At 44.1% G+C, this 26,379-nt stretch overlaps 1 protein-coding gene and 1 long non-coding RNA gene across 8 annotated transcripts in view; one reads left to right on the top strand and one right to left on the bottom strand.

The window, feature by feature from the left end:
- Positions 1-9: 9 nt before the first annotated feature.
- On the bottom strand, positions 10-26,379 carry PHC1 (polyhomeotic homolog 1). 7 transcript variants are annotated; one of them, XM_054526780.2, is made up of 15 exons: positions 26,315-26,379; positions 22,455-22,612; positions 20,326-20,487; positions 19,171-19,251; positions 18,486-18,635; positions 17,447-17,602; positions 9,316-9,808; positions 6,906-7,693; positions 6,238-6,385; positions 5,771-5,982; positions 5,009-5,123; positions 3,282-3,390; positions 2,920-3,070; positions 2,237-2,468; positions 10-1,009 (listed from the first exon to the last, which is right to left on the bottom strand). In XM_054526780.2, the coding sequence occupies exons 2-15, from the start codon at positions 22,566-22,568 to the stop codon at positions 855-857; spliced, it is 3,066 nt and encodes a 1,021-aa protein (XP_054382755.1). In that variant the 5' UTR covers positions 22,569-22,612; positions 26,315-26,379; the 3' UTR covers positions 10-854. The 7 variants fall into 7 exon arrangements, with proteins under 7 accessions (XP_054382755.1, XP_054382754.1, XP_054382756.1 ...); XM_054526779.2 differs by lacking the exon at positions 26,315-26,379 and adding an exon at positions 25,432-25,624; XM_054526781.2 differs by lacking the exon at positions 26,315-26,379 and adding an exon at positions 25,432-25,624 and having other exon boundaries at positions 17,447-17,578.
- Positions 24,787-26,379, top strand: part of LOC129049046 (uncharacterized) — a 64,598-nt gene continuing 63,005 nt past the window's right edge. Inside the window, exon 1 of the long non-coding RNA XR_008511812.2 lies at positions 24,787-25,303. This is a non-coding gene — a long non-coding RNA (uncharacterized LOC129049046). The remainder of the gene's footprint in view (positions 25,304-26,379) is intronic.

The raw sequence follows: 26,379 nt of genomic DNA, 5'->3' as shown, positions 1-26,379 counted from the left end.
CAACTGAAACCAATTTTCATCCTTTTACTGAGGAAAAAAAATATTTAATATTTTTGTTATATAAGGAATAGTGCCTAAGGCAGGTACTTATACTCCTGACCTCAGCCCCACGCACTCTGGTTTTATAAAGCTATAGGACAGAGCAGAGTTGGAACTGAAAAATAGGGTAGAAAATAACATAAATTGGAGGGGAACAGTGGGATGCAGAAAGAATGACAACAGCCACATGTGCCCCAGTCAAATACTTTTAGTCCCTGTAGCATAAGAAAGATGCCAACCAAGTCTCTATACTGGCTGGGGATCCTGCCATGGATGCGGAGACAAAATTCAATCACAAGGGAGTAAGTGACAACAAAGAGAAAACTCTGAGTCACGGCTACACTGGGAGGGGGAGTACCAGATTTTGCTACTTCTGTCTCACAAGCTAGAAAAACGCTACCTCTCCCATTGGGCAGGCAACCTGACATTCCACCCAGTTCCTTGCCTTACCATACTATGTATTCCTCCTCTTGGAGAATTAAGACCTGGGCTAAATGCTCCACTCCAGGATAAGGCTGAGCAGTCCTAGTTCTCTAGACTGCCTCTTTTATAAAGATTGGATTAAGGTAGGTGAAATGGTGAGAATTGTAAAGATTTTACAAAATAAAGTAGAACCCAGAGAAAATGTCAAAGCTGCCGCCATGTAGCACCAGCAACCAATTCTTGCACTTCTCTTCCCTGTCTCAGTAATCCCCTACAGAAGGTTACATGATTGGAACAACTCTTTCTTCTCTGCAAAGTCTCTGCTGGTACCAGGTTATAACCTGGACAGTGGGGAGTGTCTGCCTTAGGCTGGTTTGTGCAAGAGGGCCACCTTAGGTCTCCTTGAGGACATTTATCTTGGCGCAGATCTTGAGGGCAGGGCCCAGCTTGATGTTCATGGCACTCATAAGATGTTCTTCTTTAAGTAATAAAAGGGCCTGTCCATCAATCTCCTGTGAGCGAAATTCCTCTGCAATCTCTTGGCAGCCTAGAAGAAATGGTGAGAACATGTAGGTAGTGCTAAATGATAGGAGGAGGGAAACTAAATGAAACTGAGGTCTAGCAATGATTAATTCCAAAGTACTTGTCCTAAATTCAGTAATATGAAGTCAGATGGCAAGCCTTACAAGCAAAATGAAATTAGAAAGCAACTGGTATTTAAAAAATGGCCAGGTGCAGAGGCTCACGCCTGTAATCCCAGCATTTTAGGAGACCAGGGCAGGCAGATCACTTGAGCCCAGGAGTTCAAGACCATCCTGGGCAACTTGGCAAAACCATGACTCTACAAAACATACAAAAATTAGCTGGGCATGGTGATGCATGCCTATAGTCCCAGCTGCTTGGGAAGCTGAGGCAGGAGGATCATTTGAGCCCAGAATGCGGAGTTTGCAGTGTGCCAAAACTCATGCCACAGCACTCCAGCCTGGGCAACAGAGTAAGACTCTGTCTCAAAACAACAACAAGACCAAGAAAGGAAAAGCAACTAAATTGTTCAACCACAGAAATAACTTCATTCAAATAGCTTAGAGACAGGGAAAGGGAGAGAACAAAAATAAAAGCATGTTTTCTTTTATACTGGCAAAAAGATTCTTTGTGATATTTTTGTTTAATGGCCCAGAATTCAGATAAATAGCAAGAAGGGTAGGGTGATTTTCATTTCTGGAGAGAACTCTTTGTCAAAATTGCATATAGGCTGAGTGCAGTGGCTCACACCTATAATCCCAGCACTTTGGGATGCTAAGGCAGAAGGATCTCTTGAGCCCAGGACTCCAAGACCAGCCTGGGCAACATAGGGAAACCCTGTCTCTGTTTTAAAAAAAAAAAAAAAAAAGAAGACTAGCAAACAAGCCCTCTTTGAAGAGTGGGGCAACAATGGCCACTTAGTTTCTAATACCCTGCTCTACTGAAAAAAAAAAAAAAATTTTCTCCATGGGAGGTATCATAGTTAATTACACAAAAATATTTTATCCAAAAATTTAGTGAGAAATGCAGCTACATCATGAGAATCAAACACTGTAAAACTGTTGACACTATAGAAGATAATGTCAACCCAGAAAAAAATTAGGAAGTCAACTTGAATAAATATTAGGAGTACAGCCTCTATATTAGCATTCAAGCTCCTACTGCTTAAAAGTCAATTACTTTCCCTCTTATCAAGGCCCCTGTGGGATGACGTTAAGGAAAACCTGGCTTCTGTTGAAGAGACGGTCAGTACCTTGGAGAGAAGCAATAAACTCGTACACCTCCTCTACACTCCAACGGCTGGGATTACTGGACAGGAACACAGGGTTGATGCCATGTAATTCCGGTGTAGGTGGAGCTGTATTGGGATTCCCCAGGTCACGTTCTCCATGCCCAGCTCTTACTGATAAAGGCCCAGGAGATGTTGGAGAGAGTGCTTCATCATAACTGGAATTATCTGAACCCCGGCTAGAGTCTTCTTGACCCTATAGGGAAAAGAGCAAACCAATGAGGTCAGTGTCAAAGGTTTATTCCTCTCTCTTTCTTCCCAAACCACCCTGGGTTGGGCACAGAAGAAAAACTCATCTTATCACACGTGAAATAAGCAGCACTTTATTTGCAAATTCCCAAAATCTACTCTCAAAGTCTTTCAAATAGAAACTGTATCGCCTCCTTGATTCTCCCCATGACCTAACAATTGATCTAGATTTTCTCTACTCAAGTACAGTGTAAGGATTAATGAATACATGAACCAGTAGTTAGGTAAGAGGTCCGGAGACAAAGGGGGTCAGGATCTCTTGGAATTTGGAGTAATGCAGTCAATGTGAAACCAGAGTTCTCATCTCACACCCTCTTACCTGGGCAAATGAATTGCCCTGCAGGGAAAGAAAAAAAGACCCAGTTTAAAGGCATCTGGCTCTGCAACAAGCAGCTCACCCGGTGGCACTTGCCCTGAATCTTGGCACGGGCAATGTCAGAGGAGCTGCGGCGGGGTCCACGCCTGCGAACGCGAGCATAGTTGGCTTCTTGAAACTCTTTCATTTTTTTCCTCTTCAGCCGGAACTGATGGCTACAGCTCACATTGTACCTACAGGACAGGGCATATATAGGATGTCAACAGTGCCACAGAAGACTACCCTGCTCTAAATGTGAATTGCTGCTTATGAGCTGATTTGGGGAAGGGAATAAAAGCAAGGAGGGAGACATAAAATATCAGCTATCAGACGATCCTGGGGAAGGGGTGTAACATTAGATGGAGATATCAGTGCTGAGGGCAAGGAGGAGGGTGCCCAGAGTACCTCTTAGCGCAAGTCATGGAGCAGAACCTCTTAGAGCCACGAAACTGCTCTGCGGGGGCGTACTTCCCACAGTACTCGCACTTCAGGAGATTCGCCTTCTTATCTAACTCTAAAAAACAAGGCATTGCTGGACAGTCACCATGGGTTTCTGCTGCCCCTCAGGCAATCATTAGGCTCAGAGCTGGATTCTAAAATTATTCTCAGGGTTTACCCCCAAAAACCTACACAACCTAGTTGAGAATCCCTAAAACGCGAAGTTCAAAACCTAAAATCATAAAGACTTGTCCCTTGAGAACTTTATGACGTCTTCCTAACCTTAAGTGAAACTCTCTCCATTTTAGATGTCTTACTAATTTTATCCTAATTCATACTCTTAGATTTCAGATATGATTCAATTTCTGAGGAGAGAGGAACTACTAATGCCTAGAAAGATATAAGATCCTTCTACCACAAAAATTTCCAAAAGCAGGGGGAAAATGTAAGTAAGAGTCCTTAAGATAGATTATAAAATCTAGAATAAGAAGAACTGGAAATTAAAGATATAAATGTCCTATTTTAGATCATCTTTTGAAAAAAAAAATATTTTTGAGACAGTCTCACTCTGTCACCCAGGCTGGAGTGCCGTGGTGCTATCTTGGATCGCTGCAACCTCACCTCCCTGGCTCAAGCAATCCTCCCACTTTGGCCTCCCAAGTAGCTGGGACTACGGGCATGTGCAACAATGCCCAGTTAATATTTCTATTTTTTTGTAGAGACAAGGTTTCACTATGTTGCTCAGGCTGGTCTCAAACTCCTGAGCTCAAGAAATCCACCAGCCTTGGCCTCCCAAAGTGCTGGAATTACAGGCGGGAGTCATCACACTCGGCCAAAAAATACATCTATAGAGTAAAGAATAATTCAAGGGCCAGGCGTGGTGGCTCACGCCTGTAATCCCAGCACTCTGGGAGGCCGAGGCAGGCGGATCACCTGAGGTCAGGAGTTGGAGACTACTAGCCTGACCAACATGCAGAAACCCCGTCTCTACTAAAAATACAAAAATTAGCCGGGCGTGGTGGCGCATGCCTGTAATCCCAGTTACTCGGGAGGCTGAGGCAGGAGAATCGCTTGAACCCAGGAGGCGCTGGTTGCGGTGAGCCAAGATCGCACCATTGCACTCCAGCCTGGGCAACAAGAGCGAAACTCTGTCTCAAAAAAAATAGTAATAATTCAAAAGGTTACTTTAGCTGGATAAATTCCCCTCACCTTATATAACTCCTTTTCCGTGATTCTACATACTCTGATATATAATATGGTTTCTATACGTAGATGGACTTCATTTTATTCCTACTTTTTTTTGAGACAGAGTCTCGCTCTGTCGCCCAGGCTGGAATGCGGTGGCGTGATCTCAGCTCACTTCACTGCAACCTCCGCCTCCCAGGTTCAAGTGGTTCTCCCGCCTCAGCCTCCCAAGTAGCTGGGACTATAGAAGCACGCTGCCACACCAGGCTAATTTTTGTATTTGTAGTAGAGACAGGGTTTCACTATGTTGGCCAGACTGGTCTCGAACTCCTGACCTCAGGTGATACGCCTGCCTTGGCCTCCCAAAGTGCTGGGATTACAGGCATAAGCCACTGTGCCAGGCCTCATTTCTACTTTAAATAAATAGGTAACTACTATTTTACACTGAGTCCTCAAACACATCTCCATGAGTCTCCTTCCCCAAAATGGGTCTCTAAATAAATGCTCACCAGCAGATGGGCTGTCCACTCCCAAAGGGCCACCTGACTGATTCTCAGTCAGCCCTGTCGGAAGGCCAGTCTGTAGTGGCTTCTCAGACTCCTTCAGTAACTGAGAACAACCCACCTGTCCCAGAAAACATTGAGAGTTAAGTTAGCCTGATCCCCTTCTGCTTCTCTATAGCTTTCCCCAACATTTCCCAATCAATTATGTCTCGCTTGGATCTCTGAGTTAATGACCAAGTCTGGTTCAGAGAGAATCACTTTCAATATGGTAATCAAGAGTAGTAACTGGTCTCTATACAATGTTTGGAAATGAGAAAAAAAAAAAAAGTAGTAACTGGCTTTTTTTCCAGATAAGCCATTGGAGAACAGGTTCCTACGCTGGCTCCCTATTTTGTCCTCTTCCTTCCTATGGTGCTGAGAATGCACTAGGAGTCAAGACACCTCAGTTCTAGTCCTGGTTCTGCAAACCCTAGGAAAGCTCCTTAACTTCATTACTATAATTTTATTCATTATAAAACAAACTAGTTTATCTAACTAAACATTACCGTTTTAAAGGTTACTTTCTTCCTTTTTTTCTCCTCTTCTAACATTTTCATTTTATGGTCCACACTCTCCTTTTCCTTTCCTTCTTTATAATTAAATAAATAGCATAATTGAACCATTCTTTCATTAAATAGTTCTGTGCCTTTTACTTTTACTGGAGTTTGAAAAGACAACAATCAGACCAAGTCCCCACTTCAAAGTCCCACCTTATGGCCCTGCCCTCACCGGGAAAGGTTCTGCTCCTTCCTGGATAACAAAGCCTTCAATGATGTGGGTGAGAATCTGGGGCTTCACGATGGCCTGTGGGGGTTTTGAGTCACCCATTTGTCTAGACACCATGGCTAGTGTAGGAGGCGGTACTGATGGGGCGGGGGTCAAGGCTACTAGTTCACTGCTTGGGGTATTAGCATTCACATTAGCCACTGATTCGGCTTTTTCTGGAAAAGAAACGCAGATTAAGCAACAGACATGAGATGACATATTGATCCATCTATTAGTTGAGCCAGCATGATCTTCCATAATAATCTATGTTCACCCTTGACAATTCACCCTGGATTCCCTGTTTTTGGATCTATTCATTTGTCCACCAACTTCTGGCCCATTTTCTACTCAACCAGATTTATCTTTTAGCTCACTCAGAACATTCCTCTACTCTGTGTGCACTCCAACAGCATTAGAAGTCAGTTACTCACCTCCAAGACTGCTCTTCTCATCCATGACTTTTGGGCTTTCTGCTACTGGAGATGCCTTGGCAGGAAGCATTGAACCCAATGTGGAGACATCATCTCTCTCCTCCTCAGAGTCAGCCTTGCGTTTGACAGCCAATGTCTGGGGTTTACCCTATACCGTAAAGAATAGGAAAGAAACAAAGATGTACAAATGAAGGATAATAAGGAACCACAATTATTACCATACCTTCAAAGAAAATTTTCTTAGTTCCAGATTTCCCAATTTATCTACTTCCCATGGTACACTAAAATTCCTGGTCATTCCTAACAACTTTCCATCAGGACAAAAGAAAATGTAACATGATTTAGTCCTGACCTAGGTCTTGAGACCCTGTATTCATGTAGACCAACCAAGAACTGTTGTTTTTTCAAAGACTGATTTGGTTAAGGCTATCTTGATCTAACTTATTATATACCCAAAAACCCAGAATAGTATCAGCAACAAACTTAGGAGTATAAAGTTCAGATATTATATATATTAATGTGTCACTCTCTTACAGAAGAAGCAGATAAATACCAATATTAACCCTCTTAACTCTTTATTCCCCTATTCAATAAAGCTCTATTTCTACTCAGCCCCAGGTCCACTCTCATGCATAATAGTGCCCTCAAAACCATCAGACATCACTCACCGGCAAGTGCACAGACTGCATATAGAAGGCAGCAGGGACCTGGGCTACAACAGGTGAGGACGTGGTAGCCCCACCCTTTACCACATGTGCTGTCCCCTGCACAGGAGCAAGGGTCATCCCAGGGGCCAATGTGGGAGGGCACTCCTGCAGTGCACCAGGAGCCTGGGATGAAGGTGGCGAGGAGGCCAAATGGGCCTGACCAGACTGCACTGTACCTGGCATCCCCCGGGAAGTAGGTACAGCAGCTGCCAGCTGTGCCAACCCCAAAGCCTGTGCCTGGGCTGTACCTGGCTGTCGAGTGCCTACAACTTGCACAGGGATATGGGGTGGTGGTTGCTGGGTAGCTGACATCTTAGCAGCCCCTAACTGAGGTGGCTTGATAGGTGCTACAGGTGGCTTGGACTGGATGGGAATTGGTGGCTTAGGGGCTGCATCAGGTGGAAGAGACAAGGGTGAAGACTGAAGCATGGGCTGAACGACCAGGGTTTGGGCTTGCTGCTGGGACTGGGAAGGTGGGACCTGCTGAGTAGGTGGGACCTGTGGTGGCTGAGGGGCAGTGAGGGTGGTGGCTTGCGGCTGCTGCTGTTGCTGCTGTTGCTGTTGCTGCTGCTGCTGCTGCTGCGCCAACTGGAGGTGTGTAGCTGTGTGAAGGAGCTGGGACTGCCGGTGCTGGAACTGCTGCTGGTGGTGGATGGCAATCTGCTGCTGGATCACCACCTGTTTCTGCTGGAGGTGGATCTGTTGCTGTTGCTGAATCAGTGAATGGGGCTGGATCTGTGTGTAGGTGGCTGTAGGAACAATCCCAGTATAGAACAAAGAGAAAAAAGAGCAGAGAATAATAATCATTCTAAATTAAAAGTAAATTCATTTTTCCGAGGTATACCTAGTTTTGGAATTATGCGGTGAAAAGAAATCTAGTTAGTATGAAACTTGGACATCACTTCATCCATACTCTTCCCACTGAATCGGACATTACCAACTACCACTAGTCTTAAAGATCTCAGAGAAAGAACTCCCTTGCTCAGTCATTTCAGATCCTCAGTAATTTCTTGTGTCTCTTATCTTTGCCATACTTAAATATTGTATTCTTTTACTCTGTACTCAGCAAAGAATGGTTAGCCCCTCCTCCATTAGACTTGGAGTTTCTCAAAGGCTGAATCCATGTTTTATTCATTTTCACATCCCTAAAACACAGCCCAGGGCCTGACACTGCAGAAGCACTTAATATTCACTGAAAGAATAGATAACCACAGAGTTAAAGATACCAATGTCTTCCCACAAATGACTTGGATTTTATAAATCATCAGCTTAGATCACCATCTAAGTCCTAAGAGTCAGCACCTGTCAGCTCTGACCTAACTCAGTTTCCTCCACTGTAAACTGGGATTGACAAACTCTACTTCTCCATATTGTACCAGATTGTCCAGAGATCAAAGCATGTTGATGATAAAGCACTTCAGAAATAGAACTGCTAGAGTACATAAATACCAAGTATAGTAATAACTAACTCTTAATTTTTTTGTGAGTAAATTATCTAAATATATCAACAACTAAGGTACTAGAAACAAAAAAAGGCAAAAATCAACATGACCAAATAAGACACATACATCTAACTACATCTTACCCGCAGTCTGAAAGCAAGTATAAACTATCAGAGTCTTGCCCTGTCACCCAGGCTGGAGTGCAGTGATGTGATCCCAGCTCACTGCAACCTCTGCCAACCGGGTTCAAGCTACTCTCCTGCTTCAGCCTCCTGAGTAGCTGGGACTACAGGTGTACACCACTACGCCCGGCCAATTTTTGTATTTTTGGTAGAGATGGGGTTTCACCATGATGGCCAGGCTAGTCTCAAACTCTGACCTCAAGTGATCCACCTGCCTCGGCCTTCCAAAGTGCTGGGATTACAGGAGTGAGCCACCGCACCCCACCTCTCCATTAGTCTTAAGTGCTCTAAGGCATTTGTACTGTATCTGCTATACACTGGATCAAGTAACCACATTAAACAGTGAGGTGAGAATTCATCCCTTATAGTAAATGCTAAGTTACATGAAGACAGGGAATCTGCTTTTCAAAAATGTATCCCCAGTAATTCCTAGAAAACAGTAAGCAATTCAGTAAGATGTGATGAATGAATAGACAGAGTGATAAAACTGAAGAACTCACAGCCTAAGAAAGCGGACAGGGCAACTTATAAGCTGACTACTGCCTGGTAGAAACAGATAAAATCTGTATCTGTCACTTGTCCTCCTGACCCTGAACTAATATGTTCAAGGCTGATAGGATTCCCATTCCTTCCACTACTCAAGGTCCAACAGAAGCGGAAAAACAAAAAGGCAAAGAAAAAAAGGCAAAAAAAGGCAAATTTCACATGAATTCTGAGAGAATAATGACATGAGGAGTGACAATTTACCTGAGCTAATAAGTGTCTGGCTCGGCGCAGGTGTGGCTGTCCGTGTCAGGTTCATGCCCACATTCTGCTGGCCACTCCCATCTGCTTCTGCCTTCTTGGCTGCTGCACTTTCTGCCTCTGTCTGGCTGCCCTGGCTCACAGTCACTGTTTGGGCTGCAGGCAAGGGCTGCACCACTCCTGTACCCTTCCTGGGACAGCTCCCACCACCCATTCCTGAGGAAGGCAACTGACCCAAACCACCATGTGCCTGGCCACCTCCACCTGGACCCATGGACCCTGGGATGCTATTCCCGCTGCCTCCACCAGCTTGACTAAGGTTGAGGGACTGGTTTGTGGCCCCAGAGGAAGCCTGTGCCACTGCTAGGGCCTGGCTAGAGGCCTGGGAGAGGCTAGAGACAGGGGAGGCTCCTGGAGGAATGGCCTTCTGAGTGGAGCCTTGCATGTGAGGTCCTTGAGCTGAGGCCTGTTGATTCCTTACTGCCAAGTTCTGCACCTGAAAGATATGAAAAAACAGACTGAGAAAAGGAGGACTGGAGGCATTAAGGTTAAAGATTCAAAAGCAGCCAGGACAGCTATTGTGTCATATTCCACAGAATACCTCAGCTCGTATCTCTGCCTTTACCATATACTTTAAGGCCTTCCTACCTCCTAAGGAGGAACTCTGGAACCATATCTGATTTTTCAGCCACCTTCACTCACTAGCAAGTTTATCATCAAGTGTGGTCTTTTATTCCTTCAAAATATCTCTTCAATTATCCCTTTCCTCGCCATTCAATCATTCAGCACCTCCCAAAAACCTACTATGATTCGGGTACTACACTGGATACTGGAAACGCAGAGGAAAGACACAGTCTCTGCTCTTAATGATTACTTTCTACTAGAGAAGACAAGAAAATTATCACTTATGATATAATAAGATGTATAGATATGCACCCAGTACCATAGGAGTACAGAGAAGGAAGATCAACTAAGACTAGGGAGATCAAGGAAGGGCCTCCTAAAACAAGTGATACTGATCTGACACTCAGTAGGTGATGGTGAAGGTGAGGGTTTAAAGATACTGATAACAGCATTTGCAAGGCCAGAACCAAAAAAGGATTATTATTTAGGCCGGGCGCTATGACTCATGCCTGTAATCTCAACACTTTGGGAGGCCAAGACGGACAGACTGCTTGAGTTCAGGAGTTCGAGAACAGCCTGGGCAACACTGCCTCTACAAAAAAATACAGAAAATTAGCCAGGTATGGTGGCAAACACCTGTAGTCCCAGCTACTCAGGAGGCCAAGGTGAAAGGATCACTTGAGCCTGGGAGGCAGAGATTGCAGTGAGCTGAGATCACGCCACTGCACTGCAGCCTGGGTAACAGAGTGAGACCCTGTCCAGAAAAAAAAAAAAAAAAAGACATTATTTTTAAATATTATTAAAAAAATGTATAATTTCTAAAAAGACTGTATTTTTAGAAATTATAAATATTTCATTATGTTTGGGGTGAGTTACCAGGAATGGAAAGAAATGAAGCTAGGAAGGCAGGCTGTGGATAAGGAGGTAGGAAGGTGCTGGGCCAGTAAGGGCCTGGTGTGTTGAAATAAGGAATCTGAACTTTAGTTTTGGAACAGCAAGTTTATCTGTCTTACTCGTTGTTATATTCCTGGCACCTTCATAGTTCTGGCACATAGTCAGTACTCCAAAATATGGATAAAGGGAAAGAATGATGTCTGCTTAACTGATTATAGGAAGCCAATAAAGGTTATTAATCAAAATAAACATTCATTTATACATTTATACATTTATACATTCTGATTGAAGTATAAATCAATACACTTCCTATTTTAGAAAATATTTGTTATCATATCCTAAAGTTGAACATTCACACACCCTCTAACCCAGGAATTCCACAAGAGAAACTCTTGCCATGTACCACAGGAGGCATGCATAGGAATGTTCATGGTGGCATTATTCATTAGCATTATTCATTAGCAACCACGACCTGGAATCAACTCAAAGGGCCATCTACAGAAGAGAAGATGAATAAACTACAGTATATTCATACAATGGAATAATATATAGAAACTACAATGAATAAACTACAATGACTGCAACAAAACAAATGGATCGTGACAATGTTATTAAGAAAGCACTCTCCAAAAGTGTACATACAGCACGAGTACCTTACACATTTCAATACAATTAAAATATATATATGGTGTCTGGGGTTTGCTTCAAAATATTCCACAGGCGGAGAAGGGCCTGAATGCACTGGCCATTGCATTGTGTTGATAATTGTTGAAGCTGGATGGTAAGTACATAGGAATTCATACTTTTTCTGTTTTTGTGTATGTTTAAAATTTTCTATAATAAAAAGGGCATTTTAGAAATATAGAGAGATGCAATAAAACTATATAAAAAAGGACCCAAGGGAAGAATGGACTTAGAAATCAGAAGGCTCATTACTGTGGGTAACGGAAGGCAGCAGACGGAACTGCACACTGCTTATTACATTATTAAAAATTACTGAGTAAATAAATTTTAACAGGTTATGACGAGACCAACAGTGAGAGAGTGTCATGACCCAGGGATTATAATTTTATCAAATTCTGTGTACCAGAAGCACAATTAAAAAATCAGTAGTAACAACATATATTTTCTTATTTAAAAAAAAGTAGTAAAAGTTTCCTGATAGTAATGTGGAAAAGAACTACAAGTAGTAAGACTGAAGTCAAGAAGACCATTTAGAAATCTAGTACAATAGGCCGGTGCAGTGGCTCACGCCTATAATCCTAGCACTTTGGGAGACCAAGGTGGGCAGACTGCCTGAGCTCAGGAGTTCCAGACCAGCAGGAGCAACATGGAGAAACCCCATCTTCTACTAAAAATACAAAACATTAGCTGGGCATAGTGGCACGCGCCTATAATCCAGCTACTCAGGAGGCTGAGGTACAAGAATCGCTTGAATCCAGGAGGCAGAAGTTGCAGTGAGCCGAGATCACACCACAGCACTCCAGCCTGAGCAACAGAGAGACTCTGTCTCAAAAAAAAAAAAAAAAAAAGAAAGAAAGAAAACTAGTACAGTACAGGTTAAAATAATAAAAACCTGAATTCAGGCAGGAGCAGTAAAATAGTTGAGTTGATGGCTTTTGAGAGATATTGACAAGAATCATCAGGATTGGGTGCTAGAGCACATAATATTATCTGGCAATTATTAATATACAGTTTTTCCAATCAGCTTCATTTCCATAATGGCTATTTCAAATTTTCCCACTCTCTCCCTATACCTCAGACTACCTTCTCTTTCTCCTCCTACTCTTCACCTCTTCAGAGAAAACAAAAACCATTATATGAGCATTACTTCATCAGTGCCACCACCAAATCTATACATTTATCTGCATACACACCCATCATTTCCCCCTTCTCTCCTCCTTCCTATCAAAAGGCAATCAGCCCTTCTCTGCACTCTATATTCCACCTCCTCCTGCCATCTCAAGCAGCATATAATATCCACTGCCTCCTCTTTCACTTCTCCTTCTCCACTGGCTCCCTCATCACCATGTATGAACTGCACATTCCTCTCCCCAGTTCCACCTTCCTTTCCTGGTGCTGCTAAACTCTTAATAGCTGTTTACAGTCACTGTATTCATTCCCACCAGCCATTCACACCCCTCAAACTCATACTACTTTGGATTCACCACCCCCTAAACTCAACTGAAACAACTCTCCCTCCCTGTTAATACAAGCATCTTTCTTTCTCCCTCTACATTAGAAAGAGATGCCCCCTGCCCACGCACGCGAGCATGCACACACGCACACCTTGTAACATTTGGTTCCCTTGCCTTCGTGACACTACAGTCCAGATTTTCCTATCTGCTGCTCTTTCCCATTCCCCTCTGTCAGGCCATTACCCTCTATCGACCTTGAACTGCTTTTCCAAAGTGGGGGTTCATCCTACCTCAGGGCCCCATATTAAACGTTCCTCTCCTCAACCTGTACTATCTCCCTAAACATTTTTTTTTTTTTAACATGGAGTTTCACCCTTGTTGCCCAGGCTGGAGTAAAATGGCGCGATCTCAGCTCACTGCAACCTCCGCCTCCCAGGTTCAAGTGATTCTCCTGCCTCAGCCTCCCAAGTAACTGGGATTACAGGGATGTGCCACCACGCCCGGCTAATGTTTGTTATTTTTAGTAGAAATGGGGTTTCACCATGTTGATCAGGCTGGATGGTCTCGAACTCCTGACCTCGGGTGATCCACCCGCCTCAGCCTCCCAAAGTGCTGGGATTACAGGCGTGAGCCACAGCGCTGGCCTTTTTTTTTTTAAGACGGAGTCTCCTCTGTTGACCAGGCTGGAGTGCAGTGGCGCGATCTTGGCTCACTGCAACCTCCACCTCCCAGATTCAAGTGATTCTCCTGCCTCAGCCTCCCAAGTAACTGGGGCTATGGGCATGCACCACCACACCTGGCTAATTTTTTTTGTATGTTTAGTAGAGATGGAGTTTGACTACGTTGCCCAGGTTGGTCTCAAACTCCTGATCTCAGGTGATCTGCCCGCCTCGGCCTCCCAAAGTGCTTGGATTATAGGCATGAGCCACTGCGCCCGGCCTCCCCAGGCAATTTTAAACACTGAGGAGAGTAAACTAATTTAGTAGATGGGGGACTTCAATTATCATCTATATGCCTACTACTCTCATATGTTTATCTCCAACCCAGACCTCTCCTCTGAGCTCAAGAACCACATCATAAAACTGCAGTCTCAGTATCTCCTCACGCATGGCTCACAAACACTTCTAATTAGGTCTGCATGTCCAAAACTGAACGTCACTCTAAATACACTTCTACATTCTTCGTCTCATAAATAGCACCACCAGCCACCCCACAGATTTCATATCTGGCATCTCCTTTAATTCCCCCATCTACTAAATTAGTTCACCCTCTTCAATGATTCATCTAAGTTATCCTCAAATCTATGCATTTCTGTCCATCTCCATTGCTACCCCCCAGTACAAACATCATCTTTCCCTTAAACTGTTAGAACAGTTATTCTCCCTACAGTCACACTCACACCACATCCGTTTAGTCTCCAAAGAGGAAATCAACATGGTATTTAAAAAGCAAAACAAAACAAAAATACATCCAAATCTCTCTATGACACTTCCATATTTAAAATCCTTCTATAGCTTCCAATTGCTTTTTATAAAAAGCCCAAAATCCTAAACACAGCCCCCAAGGCCCTGCAAGATAAAGTTCCTCCTACCCGTCTAGCCCCACTTTGCCAAACTCCAAGAATACAAGACTTTTAATTCCTCAAACAAATCAAGTTCCTGCCCTCCTCAGGACCTTTGGACACACTGTTCTCCTGCCTCCAACACTCTCCTTCCACATCCTTATCTGGTTAACTTCTACACACCTCAAGTTAAATGTCACCTCCTTGACTTTTACACCCCATGCCAAAGCTCAATTAGGTCCCTTTCTAAATTCTCAGAACACTCGGTACTTTCTGAATTATTTCCCCATTCAGGTGACTATCAGTTTAATGTCTGGTGTTTCAATGGTCTGTGAGCTCCATAAATGCAATGATCATGACTTTCTTGGGCATCCAAGTCTAAGGAATGTTTGATATATTAATAGCAGTAGTTTCTCCTAAACACTCACTACGTCCAGGCACTCTTCAAGCAGTCAAACGCAGCAACTCATTTAGTCCTCACAACACATCCTGAGGTAGGTATATTACAATACCTATTTTACAGATGAAAAAAACGGTAACAGAAAGATGTCAGATCATTTGCACAGGGTCACACAGTAAGTAGTGGAGCTGGAATCTGACCCATCAGATGCGTATTTTTAACTACTGCCCTCTGTTCCTCCATATATTGACACTCAAATATCTGATGAATGAATGAGTGGATAAATCAAAGAACTGGATATGGAAATGGAACCAACCTCACTCGTGGCTCCCACTGCTATCACCAGAGTCTAAAACAAAGACTTGCCTTACAGCTGGATGACCACAAGAGTTTCTTAGCAAGTTCCCTAACTTCTCTTCTCCAGGAACTGTTAGAACGGTTATTATCCCTATAGTTCTTCCTAAGTACTTTCCTCATCCTGTTAATCTGCTGTTCAATAGCTAGCAATGATCCCTGTGACCTATGAAGTTAACTACAACCTCCTTTACTTGGCTTTTATGCTCCACCCTAGCAATGACCTCTTTTATCATCACGCCTGTTGATTCTATTTTATTTATCCCCTCATCTCCAACGCCCACCACACATACTTGTATTTAAATATATGACTGTACTCTTACACTTGCTATTCTCTCTCTAGTTTTCGTCTCACTCCAAATCAAATCCACTCATCCAAGACTCTGCTCAAGTATCCCAATAAGGCATTGCAAAGTAATATAACCAATTCTTTTCCAAACTCATGTGTCACTCAAAGTTAGCACCATTTAGTTTAGCACTTTCTGTTTTTGAGACGGAGTCTCACTCTGTCACCCAGGCTGGAGTGCAGTGGCACAATCTCAGCTCACTGCAACCTCCCCCTCCCAGATTCAAGCAATTCTGTCTCAACCTCCCAAGTAGCTGGAACTATAGGCGCACACCGCCATGCCTGGCTAATTTTTGTATTTTTAGTAGAGACAGGGTTTCACCATATTGGTCAGGCTGGTCTTGAACTGCTGACATCAGGTGATCCACCCTCCTCAGCCTCCCAAAGTGCTGAGATTACAAGAGTGAGCCACCATGTCCAGCCTAGTTTAGCACTTTCATTGTCTAAGCTCTTTGAAGACCTGACTCACGTTTCTTTTTTAATCCTGCAAAATTTCTAATACAATTGTTTCTTGGTATCCACAGGGGATTAGTTCCAGGGTCATGGACATCAAAATCTGCAGACATTCAAGTCCCTTTTATAAAACAGAGCAGTATTTGCATATCATCTGTGCACAGAGCACATCTTCCCACATACTTTAAATCACCTCTATTACTTATAATATCTAATACAATGTAAGTACTATGTAAATGGTTACACTATGCTGTATTTTTGTATTATTTTTTGTTCTTATATTGTTATTTTTAATTGTTTTTTTGCCCAAATATTTTCTTTTTTTTTTTTTTGAGACGGAGTCTTGCTCTGTCACCCAGGCTGGAGTACAGTGGCATGATCTCCGCTTACTACAAGCTCCGCCTCCCGGGTTCATGCCATTCTCGGGCCTCAGCCTCCCGAGTAGCTGGGACTACAAGCGCCCGCCACCACGCCCGGCTAATTTTTTGTATTTTTTTAGTAGAGACGGGGTTTCACCATGTTAGCCAGGATGGTCTCGATCTCCTGACCTCGTGATCCACCCGCCTCAGCCTCCCAAAGTGCTGGGATTACAGGCGTGAGCCACCGCGCCAGGCGTTTCCCAAATATTTTCAATCTGCAGTTGGTTGTATCTGCGGATGTGGAAGCCAGAGATGCAGAACCTGCAGGTATGAAACCCACAAACAGGGAGGGCCAAAAGTACACGAAGGAAGAACTCAACATTTACCAGCTTACTGATAAATAAACTAAAAGGATGAAATAATTATCGTAAGATCCTAGGTTGTGTCCCATCTATAAGAAGCTAAAATTCCAGGCTCAAAAATACATGTATTTTGGGAATAAGTCACGAGAAGTAATGGTGAGGAAGACCTTTACTGGGAAAAACAGTGAACAGGAAGAGAAGACTGAAAGTTGAGAACTAGAGTAACTCACAAACAGAAGCAACCAAACATTCCTCCAGTAACTCAGCCAGGTCAGCTTTACATCTAACTAACAGAAGAATTCTCTCAACAATCTTTTCTCTTCTGACAGTACTATGAGAGAATTAAGACTCTCCGAATAAAACAAACCCACAGAGGACTAGAAGGATGGTGAGGAAATTTATCCTGAAAATAAGACTTCCCAGATCCACAAGACTATTTTCAGGCAAATCTTGTCTTTCTAACTCAAATTAACTCAAAGGTTATATGGGATTCGAGTTCAATGGTGATTAAGGGAAGGAAAAACAAAACACATAAAGTAAGAATTCTGAAAAGTGTAATGGGGCAGAAGGGAGGACCCAGGTCCATGGTCACTCCCTTCATCCTGCCCAGTGCCCACCCACAGGTAAAGCCATCGCCACTAACCTGATCTGCATCTGCATGAACTCCAGGGGACTGAGCAGATGGCACCTCCTGCTGGACTGCAGCCACTGCCCCATTAGGCATCAGGATGAGTTGGGAGGCTAGAGGCACATTCCGACCCAGGGTTCGGTTTACCTGCAATAGGTTTCCCAGCTGTGGCTGGCAAGGAGAGGAAGAGGAAGAGCAAAGAGGACAAGAGGGAAAGAAGAGACAAAGAGATGGAAAGGAAGGACCACAAGACAAAATAAACAGAAGATATTAAACAGCTGAGCCCTGCCTGTTCCACACCAACCCAGGAGCCTCATATTCTCCACATGTAATGAACCATCCAGAAGAAAACCTAGAATGCACAGAAAACTACAGATTGATGTCAAAGAGTCACACGTCAAAGAAATAGAGAAAATTAGGATTTTAGAACAAGTACTTATATATAGAAAGTAGGTAGGCTGAGCGATAACACAGAAATTTGTATACTTGAGCCACAGGTTTAAAGGTCGACTATATCTAACACTAATTTAGTCAAATGTTAAGCCAGTATTTTCTAGCATAATATCTCAATTTAATCTATAAGCTACCTGTGAACACAGAACATCACTTCTAGGTTAAGTAAAGTATGGGAAGTAGGTCCCAGCTTCTCTCAAGACATCAGGGTTACCATGGTTTAAAAAAATGGCTTTTGGCTGGGCGCGGTGGTTCACGCCTATAATCCTAGCACTTTGGGAGGCCGAGGCGGGTGGATCACCTGAGGTCAGGAGTTCCAGACCAGCCTGGCCAATATGGTGAAACCCCATCTCTACTAAAAATACAAAAATTAGCCAGGTGTAGTGGTGCATGTCTGTAATCCCAGCTACCTGGGAGGCTGAGGCAGGAGAATCGCTGGAACCCGGGAGGCAGAGGCTGCAGTGAGCCGTTATTGCACCACTGCACTCCAGCCTGGGTGACATAGCGAGATTCTGTCTCAAAAAAAAAGCTTTCACTCAAGTCTTTGCCAGGGCCAGACAATTGTGCCTCTGGGGCAATGGTGACCGCATGTGTGGCTTACCCGTAGATACATCTGGGCCTGAGACTGGTTGAGGGGTGGGGAGGTGGTGTTCCCCAGTAGCACAGATTGGGTCAAGGTGGTGGCACTGGGAGAGCTCACACTCTGGGATCGGCTGATGAGCTGGGCGGCCGACGTGGTGGCCAGATTGATCTGTGTGGTACAGAAAGGAACCAGGACTAAGGATTTGGGAGAAGTAAAAGGAAATGTACATGACTGACAAATTCAGAGTCACACAGTCAAGAACAGAATATTTCACTTTCATGGAGCCTGGGGAAATGAATAATGTCTTCATATCCAAAACTGTCATCCTGGCTACTTTAGGGTATTACCGAAGTGAAAAAAAAACAACAGTCTCTAACCACTAGTGTTAACAGTTGAGAAGACAAAAGATTGAAACAGAAGAGATTTTACTTCTCATTGAAGAGTCCAGGGATTAGTCCCTTTCTTTGTTATCTCCTCTTCTTCCCCAGGATTTTCTTTTCTCTCTTCCTTAGACTTCCTCTTTAGAGACTCCAATATAGATTAATGTTGGTTACTTTCCCCTTGTACTACTATTCTCTACTTAAAAGCAGTAACTATCCACTGACGGTTCAATAAACACTCTCAGATCAGCGGCACAAAGTAATTTAACCCAGAGACAAAGACCCAGGTAGAGAAGCCTCTCAGTGGGAGAGGGCACACTCACCGAGGCCTGGGTGGTGGTAGTCTGCTGCTGTGTAGTGCTGGTGTTTGGGGAGCTGGCCTGCCGACTGGCAGCAATTGTGGCCTGTTAAAGGGGAAGGGAAACAAGAAATAGCAAAGACAGTGAAGAAAAAGCTCTCAGTCTTCTAGTAATAAATCACAAGCACAAAACATAGAGATTTCACATCATAAACAGGGAGATTCCACTTTCGGGTAAAGAAAAGTATATTCACTAGTCCAATAATCCTCACATTACCACATATGCTAACCAATTAGCCCCACATAACCCTCCTGGGGCAGAGAGGCAACTTGTCCTCCAGCTCCCACTCTCTTTTAGATGGAAAAAGATGGGTTTTTTTTTGAGAAGGAGTCTCGCTCTTTCACCCAGGCTGGAGTGCAGTGGCATGATCTTGGCTCACTGCAACCTCTGCCTCCCAGGTTTGAGCGATTCTCCTGCCTCAGCCTCCAGAGTAGCTAGGATCACAGGCGCACACCACCACACCCAGCTAATTTTTGTATTTTTAGTAGAGAGGGAGTTTCACCATATAGGCCAGGCTGGTCTTGAACTCCTGACCTCAAGTGATCCACCCACCTCAGCCTCCCAAAGTGCTGGCATTACAGGCGTGAGCCACCACGCCCAGCTAGAAAAAGATCTTTTGGTCAGGTCATATCATGAGTCAGTAAAAGTCTAGTCCAGAGGTATCCAATATAAATGTGATGTGAACCACATATATAATTTTCTACTATGCTAATTTTTAAAAAGTAAAACAGGAAAAGTTAACTTTCATAATTTATTTTATTTAGCCCAATATAAAATATCACTTCACACGTAATTAATATTTTTAAATTACTGATATGTTACCTTTTTTTGTACTAAGTAGTCTAACTCTAAAATTTTATAGGACGTCTCCATTTAGACTAGCTACATTTCAAGCACTCAATAGCGATATATGGCTAGTGACTACATTATTAGACAATGCAGGTCTAGAACACAGCCAATCTATACCCAAAAAGTGATTTTATAGTTCTTACTGCAACCCCAGAAGCTAAGATGCATCCATCCTCCCACAGGAGGACAGAAGGACAGGAGGCGGAGGAGGCTGTCTGCAGCCTGGCTTAGTATAGGATGCTATATGCCCAAAAAATCTCCCCTACCCACCTGTAGTGCCTGTCCCCTCCCTCTCGGGCCAGCTGGCTGCTGACCTCTCACCTGCTGGACAGCAGCCAGGCTATGCAGCTGGGCATTACTGAGCTGCTGCTGGAGCATGAACTGGTGGAAATACTGAGCTGCATTGGGCTGCCGCTGCAGTGCCTGCAGAGCCTAGGAAAAGAGAGGATAAAACATTTAGAAGGGACCACTCCTAGCTCCTGTTCTATGTGCATCACTGTATTTGTGTGACGGGGGCCATGGGAAGGACAGAAACCAGAGGAGATGGGAGTTTGGGCTAAATCATCAACGGCTGATTTTCCTTCATTTTTTTAGAGCAAAGTCAACTTGCTCTATCACCAGGCTGGAGCACAGTGGCATGATCATAGTTTACTGTAACCTCAAACTCCTAGGCTCAAACAATCCTCCTGACTGCCTCAGCCTCCCAAGTAGCTAGGACTACAGGTATGCACCACCATGTCCAGCTAATTTTTTTTATTTTTAGAGATGGGGTCTTGCTATGTTACCCAGGCTGGTCTTGAACTCCTGGCCTCAAGAGATCCTTCTGAGCCAGGCGCAGTGGCTCCTGCCTGTAATCCCAGCACTTTGGGAGGCCTAGGAGGGTGGATCACCTGAGGTCAGGAGTTCAAGACCAGCCTGGCCAACATGGTGAAACTCCGCCTCTACTAAAAATACAAAAAAGCTGGGCGTGGTGATGGGCACCTGTAATCCCAACTACTAGGGAGGCTGAAGCAGGAGAATTGCTTGAACCTGGGAGGCAGAGGTTGCAGTGAGCTGAGATTGCGTCACTGCACTCCAGCCTGGGCAACAAGCGTGAAACTCCATCTCAAAAAAAAAAAGAGATCCTTCTGCCTCAGTAAGTCTATATAGTCCTTTAAAAACTGGAAGAAACAATTACAGTCATGCACCACATAACCACTATTTGGTCAATGGCAGACCACATACACAAGAGCAGTCAGAGCAACAGCCTATACTGTATAACCTAGGTATAGAGTAGGCTATATAATCTGGGTTTGTATGAGTGCACTCTATGACAGTCACACAATTACCAAATTACCCAACAATACACTTCTCAGAACGTATTCCTGTCATTAAGTGATGCATGAATGTAATTCTATGGTTTATTCTCCATAGAATGTAAAAAAAGTAAAGCAGTGCAATTTACACAAACTTATTTCTCCAACTGGGAGCTGGAAATACATGCCATAGCAAAGACTAGATCGGGTGAAAATAAACAAGATGCCAATTAATGTAAAGAAAATAAGAAAAAAAGCTGGGCATGGTGGCGTGTGCCTATAGTCCCAGCTAGTCAGGAGGATAAGATAGGAGAAATGGGAGTCTGAGGCTGCAGTGAGCCCTGATCGCACCACTGCACTCCAGCCTGGGCAACAGAGCTGGACCTTGTCTCAAACAAAAAAAAAAGGAGAAAATGTGAAAGTATATTTTAGGTATACAGGAAAGGTAATACAGCCCTAATGGGTTGGAAATAATGAAAAAATAAATAGTGGCTTCTAAAAGATTCCTTCAGGTAAAATTTTCAACGAATTCAACTAATTGGCATTTTCACATATCTACAGTATGCTAATACAGATTTATAAAATGAAAATAGTAGTTTGGTTTTAGTGCTAACTGGACTTTACTGTATTCTTATTCTTTAATAATTAGAACTATTTTTATGATATGTATAGTTATTCTAGTAACCAAAATATTTGCTAAAAGACCTCATTTCCTAACAGAATTAATAAAAACATGGAATTTGCTGTTTGTTTAAAAATAAATCTCTAAAGAGTTCCATGATACTTCTATTACTCAAGGGGATTTACAAGAATGGCCAAAGATTAAAAACCTGGCAATCCAGGATGAGAAAGGGTTAGTTAGAATCTAGCTAGATGGACTGAATGTTGTTTTTTAAATCCTTATTTGAAAGACCAGATTTCACGTTTGCTTGCCCAAACATTTGTAAACTCCTAAGATTCTCAGAGCTGGAAGACAGCTTAGTCATCATCTAACCCAACTCTCCCCAATTTGTTGAAAAAGAACTGAGTACAATTATTTTCCAGCATCACTGCCTACCACAAGCCAAGACTCACAGACCATGGCCCCTCTGAGCTGAGTCTCACCTGCACTGCTTGTCGTTCATATAGTGACATTTGAGCTATCTGGGGCCGAGAGCTGCCCCCTGAGCTGGAACTCCCATTGGTGGAGTTGGAGTTCTGCTCGCTCTCAGTCTCCATGATAGTGGTCCAGGGTCCCCAAGGCTGGTGCTCTGACTCAAGACCTAGAGGGAAGCAGTAAAAGGTTAAAATTTATATCTTGATCCCAAGCTGTTATCTCATGTTATTATTCAAGAACACAGGAAATCCGTAAGTATCTAAGAATCTTCCTCTTCTTCCATAAGCCATGATTTCTCATCTTAAAACTCCCAAATCTTCAATACACTCTTGCAACCATGTCTTCCCAATACTACCATCTTTTGAAGCTATGCAGTCTCAAAAGAAACAACCTTTACGTATTCCCTCATGGCTGTCATTAAATAAAATGGCCAGAATGTGAGATGGCACCTTATAATACCAAAGCTACCTTACATTCCCATAGCATTTTTTAACAGTTTAAAATCTTTCCACTTAAAAGTTTTGGTTGTCTCATTTTTGTCTCCATCTGCATCGTTATCATCCAAATGAGTCACCATATGCCACTAGTTGCCTCCTTTCACTGGACTAGGCACTTCACCTATACTCTATCTCTCTCATAGTAGTGCTGTAAAGTAAACACTGTTATCCTCATTTTACAATTTGAGAAATAAGGTTTTCTGAAGTTAAAGAAGTTGCCCTAGTAAGTATCAAGTCTTTAGACTAACACATGCTTCTTCAAACCAAACTGTAATTAAGGCAGTGTCATTCACTATGATCGTGAGTACTGTTATCCTCATTTTATGGAGGAGGACCTTAAGATACAGACACATTTAGTGGGTCATGGAAGGTCATAAAACTAGGAAGCAGAAGAGCTCACCTACAGCCCATATAGCCCAAATAGCTGCCCGGTTCCAGCTCAGGCTACTAATAACACCTCAGGCATGTCGCTTTCCCTCCTTATACCTGTTTCCTCACTGCAAAGAAGGCTTCATACTGAATGTAATATATCATTTTAAGAAATGACTCCGGGGTATGAAACATAGAAATACACACAATGAAAATCTTCAAGAAAGTAAGATGCCACTTTATAGCCTACTAACATGTCAGAATTTACCCACTGGGGACTACACTTACATTTGCAAAAAGACACATATGAAAACATTGCTAAGAACCAAGCAAAGAGACAGGAGATGAGAAGAAGAAATATTCTTCCAAAGCAGCACTAAATGACAATAAGGTTTTTACTTATTCTTTTTTTTGTTTGTTTTTCTCTTTTGTTAAGCTACACACTATTTTCTCTACTTCTGAGGCACTGGGCCACTAGAAATATCAGGTCACCAAAATATTATTTGGCTTAAGAATATAAACATCAAACCAGAATTTCTGCTAAGTGTTGTCAACAGTTTCATTAGGGTGAATGGATTGGTTATAGGGATTGCATCCAAAACAAACAAACAAGCAAAGTAAATAAAATCAAACTGCTTGGCCTTGGCAATAAAGCTGAGGATATTTCTTATTATCTCATTCCCAATAACATCCGATCACACCATTATCACCCCCCAAATCTTTAGTTTCATTTAGGACTAGCAAATGTCACTGCAAACATGTATATTACCCAAAAAGTACATAGGAAAAATCATATCGGCTTCAACTAGTCTACCTTCTCCCCGCATCTTTTGCCAAAATATCAAAGCACTAAACAGATACAGACCCATGAATCCTCATTATCAGCATGTGAAGAAAAAAAGTGGGTAAGGATTAGAGGCAGCACGGCACAGTTTTATAGATTACTGGATTTAGTTCACTGGACTCAGAGACATGAGACCCCTTTGCTAGGTATAGAGACCATAATTCCTACATTCACATGTGAAAATACTCACAAACTGTATGACCCCTCGCCTCCCCAAAACTGAATTCTTATTAATAATTTTTTTTGGATTGTGAACTAGAAATAAAAATGTAAAGGGACCAACTTAAAAGTCTCAATAAAATCCAGGGAAATTGCCACCAAAACCAGGATTCCTGGATCCCGGGCACATAAATGTATTCATTTGTGATTAACATTATGACTACAAGATTAAATATAAAAAATGGAGACAATAAACAGTTTGGGCAGCACCAGGAATCAAAATTTTCAAAATTAAACTGGAAGAGAGTGAGAAGCTGATCCACAGATGTCCCCAGAGCAGCTAAGCCACGGTCATCTTAAAAGGTAGCATGTGGGCATACATGGGGTTGGGTAGGCGCACAGACCTACCGAAGGGAGCTAGAATGGGACATTGAGGTGGACTTAGTATTGGGCCGAGAGTTGGAGAAAGTCAATATCCCTAAGCACGAAACTCTTATCATGTAGAAAGGATGGGACATAGGAAGGGGGACGGGAGAAGGGGGTGGTTCAGGGAAGACTGTGCCAAAGACACGGTAATAATCAAGAGAACAGGGAGAGTAGACGCCCAAGGGTCCTCGTTCTATATAGAACCTTGATGAAAATGATGTTTCAAAGAGAAATCAAATACACTGGGGGAAGGGGGTGGATCCAGTGGTGCGCCCGGAATGAACTGACCCAAGTGAGCTGGGACATGTGCATACAGACAGCAGGGAGACAGGCAGAAGTCAAGGAACTGGAGGCTGAGGAACCCAGCGGACCACGAAAGCAGGGAGATAACTAGACAGCATGCTCGGCTGGAAGGACCAAAGTCAGAGAAGGAAAAATGAATAAGAAAATGAGCAGTCAGAGGCAGGTAGGGTGACGGACAGACAGCATGAAGCGCAGCAGAATGAAGAGCCAGAAGACTCGGACAGGCAGAGCCGAAGGACCGCAGAGCTCAGCGCCGGAGGTAGGCAGGGAAAGCAACTGGGGGAGGCACCTGGGGCGTTACACAGATGGAAGTGGCTGAGGAAACATCCCCGCGCAGCCAAGCCCCCAGAGGTCCTGCCCCTCCCCGGCCCTCGGTCGCCCGGTTACCTTCTCGCCTGGCTCTGCACCCAAGTCCTCCCCGGGGGCGTCCACCTCATGTGCCGGGGTCCCCAGTCGCCAGGCTAGGCTGGGGGCTCGCTCGGCCTCCGCGGCGGGCTCCCCTCGCCTCCTCCCCTTCCTGGAGGGGCGGGGGCGCCGAGGGCGGGGTGGGAGGCGCCCGGCGCGGCCGCGGCTCCCCGCCCCTCCCGCCGCTCCCGCCGCTCCGGGTGCGGGCCCGGCCGCGGCTCAGCCAGGCCTCCGGGGCTCGCTCCGGGCCTGTCACTTCCTGCCCGGCCGAGAAGGTGGGGGCCGCAGGCCGGGGGCTGCGGGCCGGGCTGGAGGAGGGGGCTGCGGGGAGGTGCTTCCGGGGCAGCCGGACCCCTCCCCCGTCCCTCCGCCTCCCCTTGGCGCCCTCCGCCCCCTCCCTCCCGCGGGTCCCTCGTTTCCTGCCGGCGCCCGTTGCCATGGCGACGCAGCTCCCGGGCCTCTGCGCCCCAGGCCCCGGGGTTTTTTCCTCTCTTGCTCTCTTTCTCCTCTTTTTTACCCCCTTCTTTCTCTCCGAGTTCTGCTCGCCGGTTGGAAGGACGAAACTAAGAAAGTGCTGGCCTCTAGTGGGGAACGCACCTCTCGGAGAGGAGAGGGAGATGGGAGAAGGGAGGGAAGTGACGTGAGACGGGGAGAAAGAAGGTATTTTCTGGAGCTGCTGGGAATAAGGGGTAGAAAGAAAGGATCAAAGGGACCAACAGACAGAGAGGGAGAAAGAGCAAAGCAACGACCCCTAGAGAAACGATAGACTGGGAAAGGAAATGAAGCAAAGGAAAGGAGAGAAAAGGCGAGAAAAACTTTGAGAATGAGAGAAAGGAGAGAGAAGGTTAATTGTTTAATCCCTCACCTCAACTCCAAGAAGGCGGGAAAGAATGCTGCAGAAACAGCTAACCCATTAGGAGTTAACTTCAT

This window comes from Pongo abelii, chromosome 10, assembly GCF_028885655.2.
Source record: "Pongo abelii isolate AG06213 chromosome 10, NHGRI_mPonAbe1-v2.0_pri, whole genome shotgun sequence".
Taxonomy (NCBI): domain Eukaryota; kingdom Metazoa; phylum Chordata; class Mammalia; order Primates; family Hominidae; genus Pongo; species Pongo abelii.
This window is presented reverse-complemented; position numbering and strand designations above follow the sequence as displayed.

Coding starts and splice junctions, on each gene's coding strand:
- PHC1 (XM_054526780.2), bottom strand. CDS start 22,568: ATGGAGACTGAGAGCGAGCAGAACTCCAACTCCACCAATGGGAGTTCC. Junction 18,636..19,170: donor CTACCACCACCCAGGCCTCG/GTGAGTGTGCCC, acceptor TGTACCACACAG/ATCAATCTGGCCACCACGTC. Junction 17,603..18,485: donor AGGCCCAGATGTATCTACGG/GTAAGCCACACA, acceptor TCTCCTTGCCAG/CCACAGCTGGGAAACCTATT.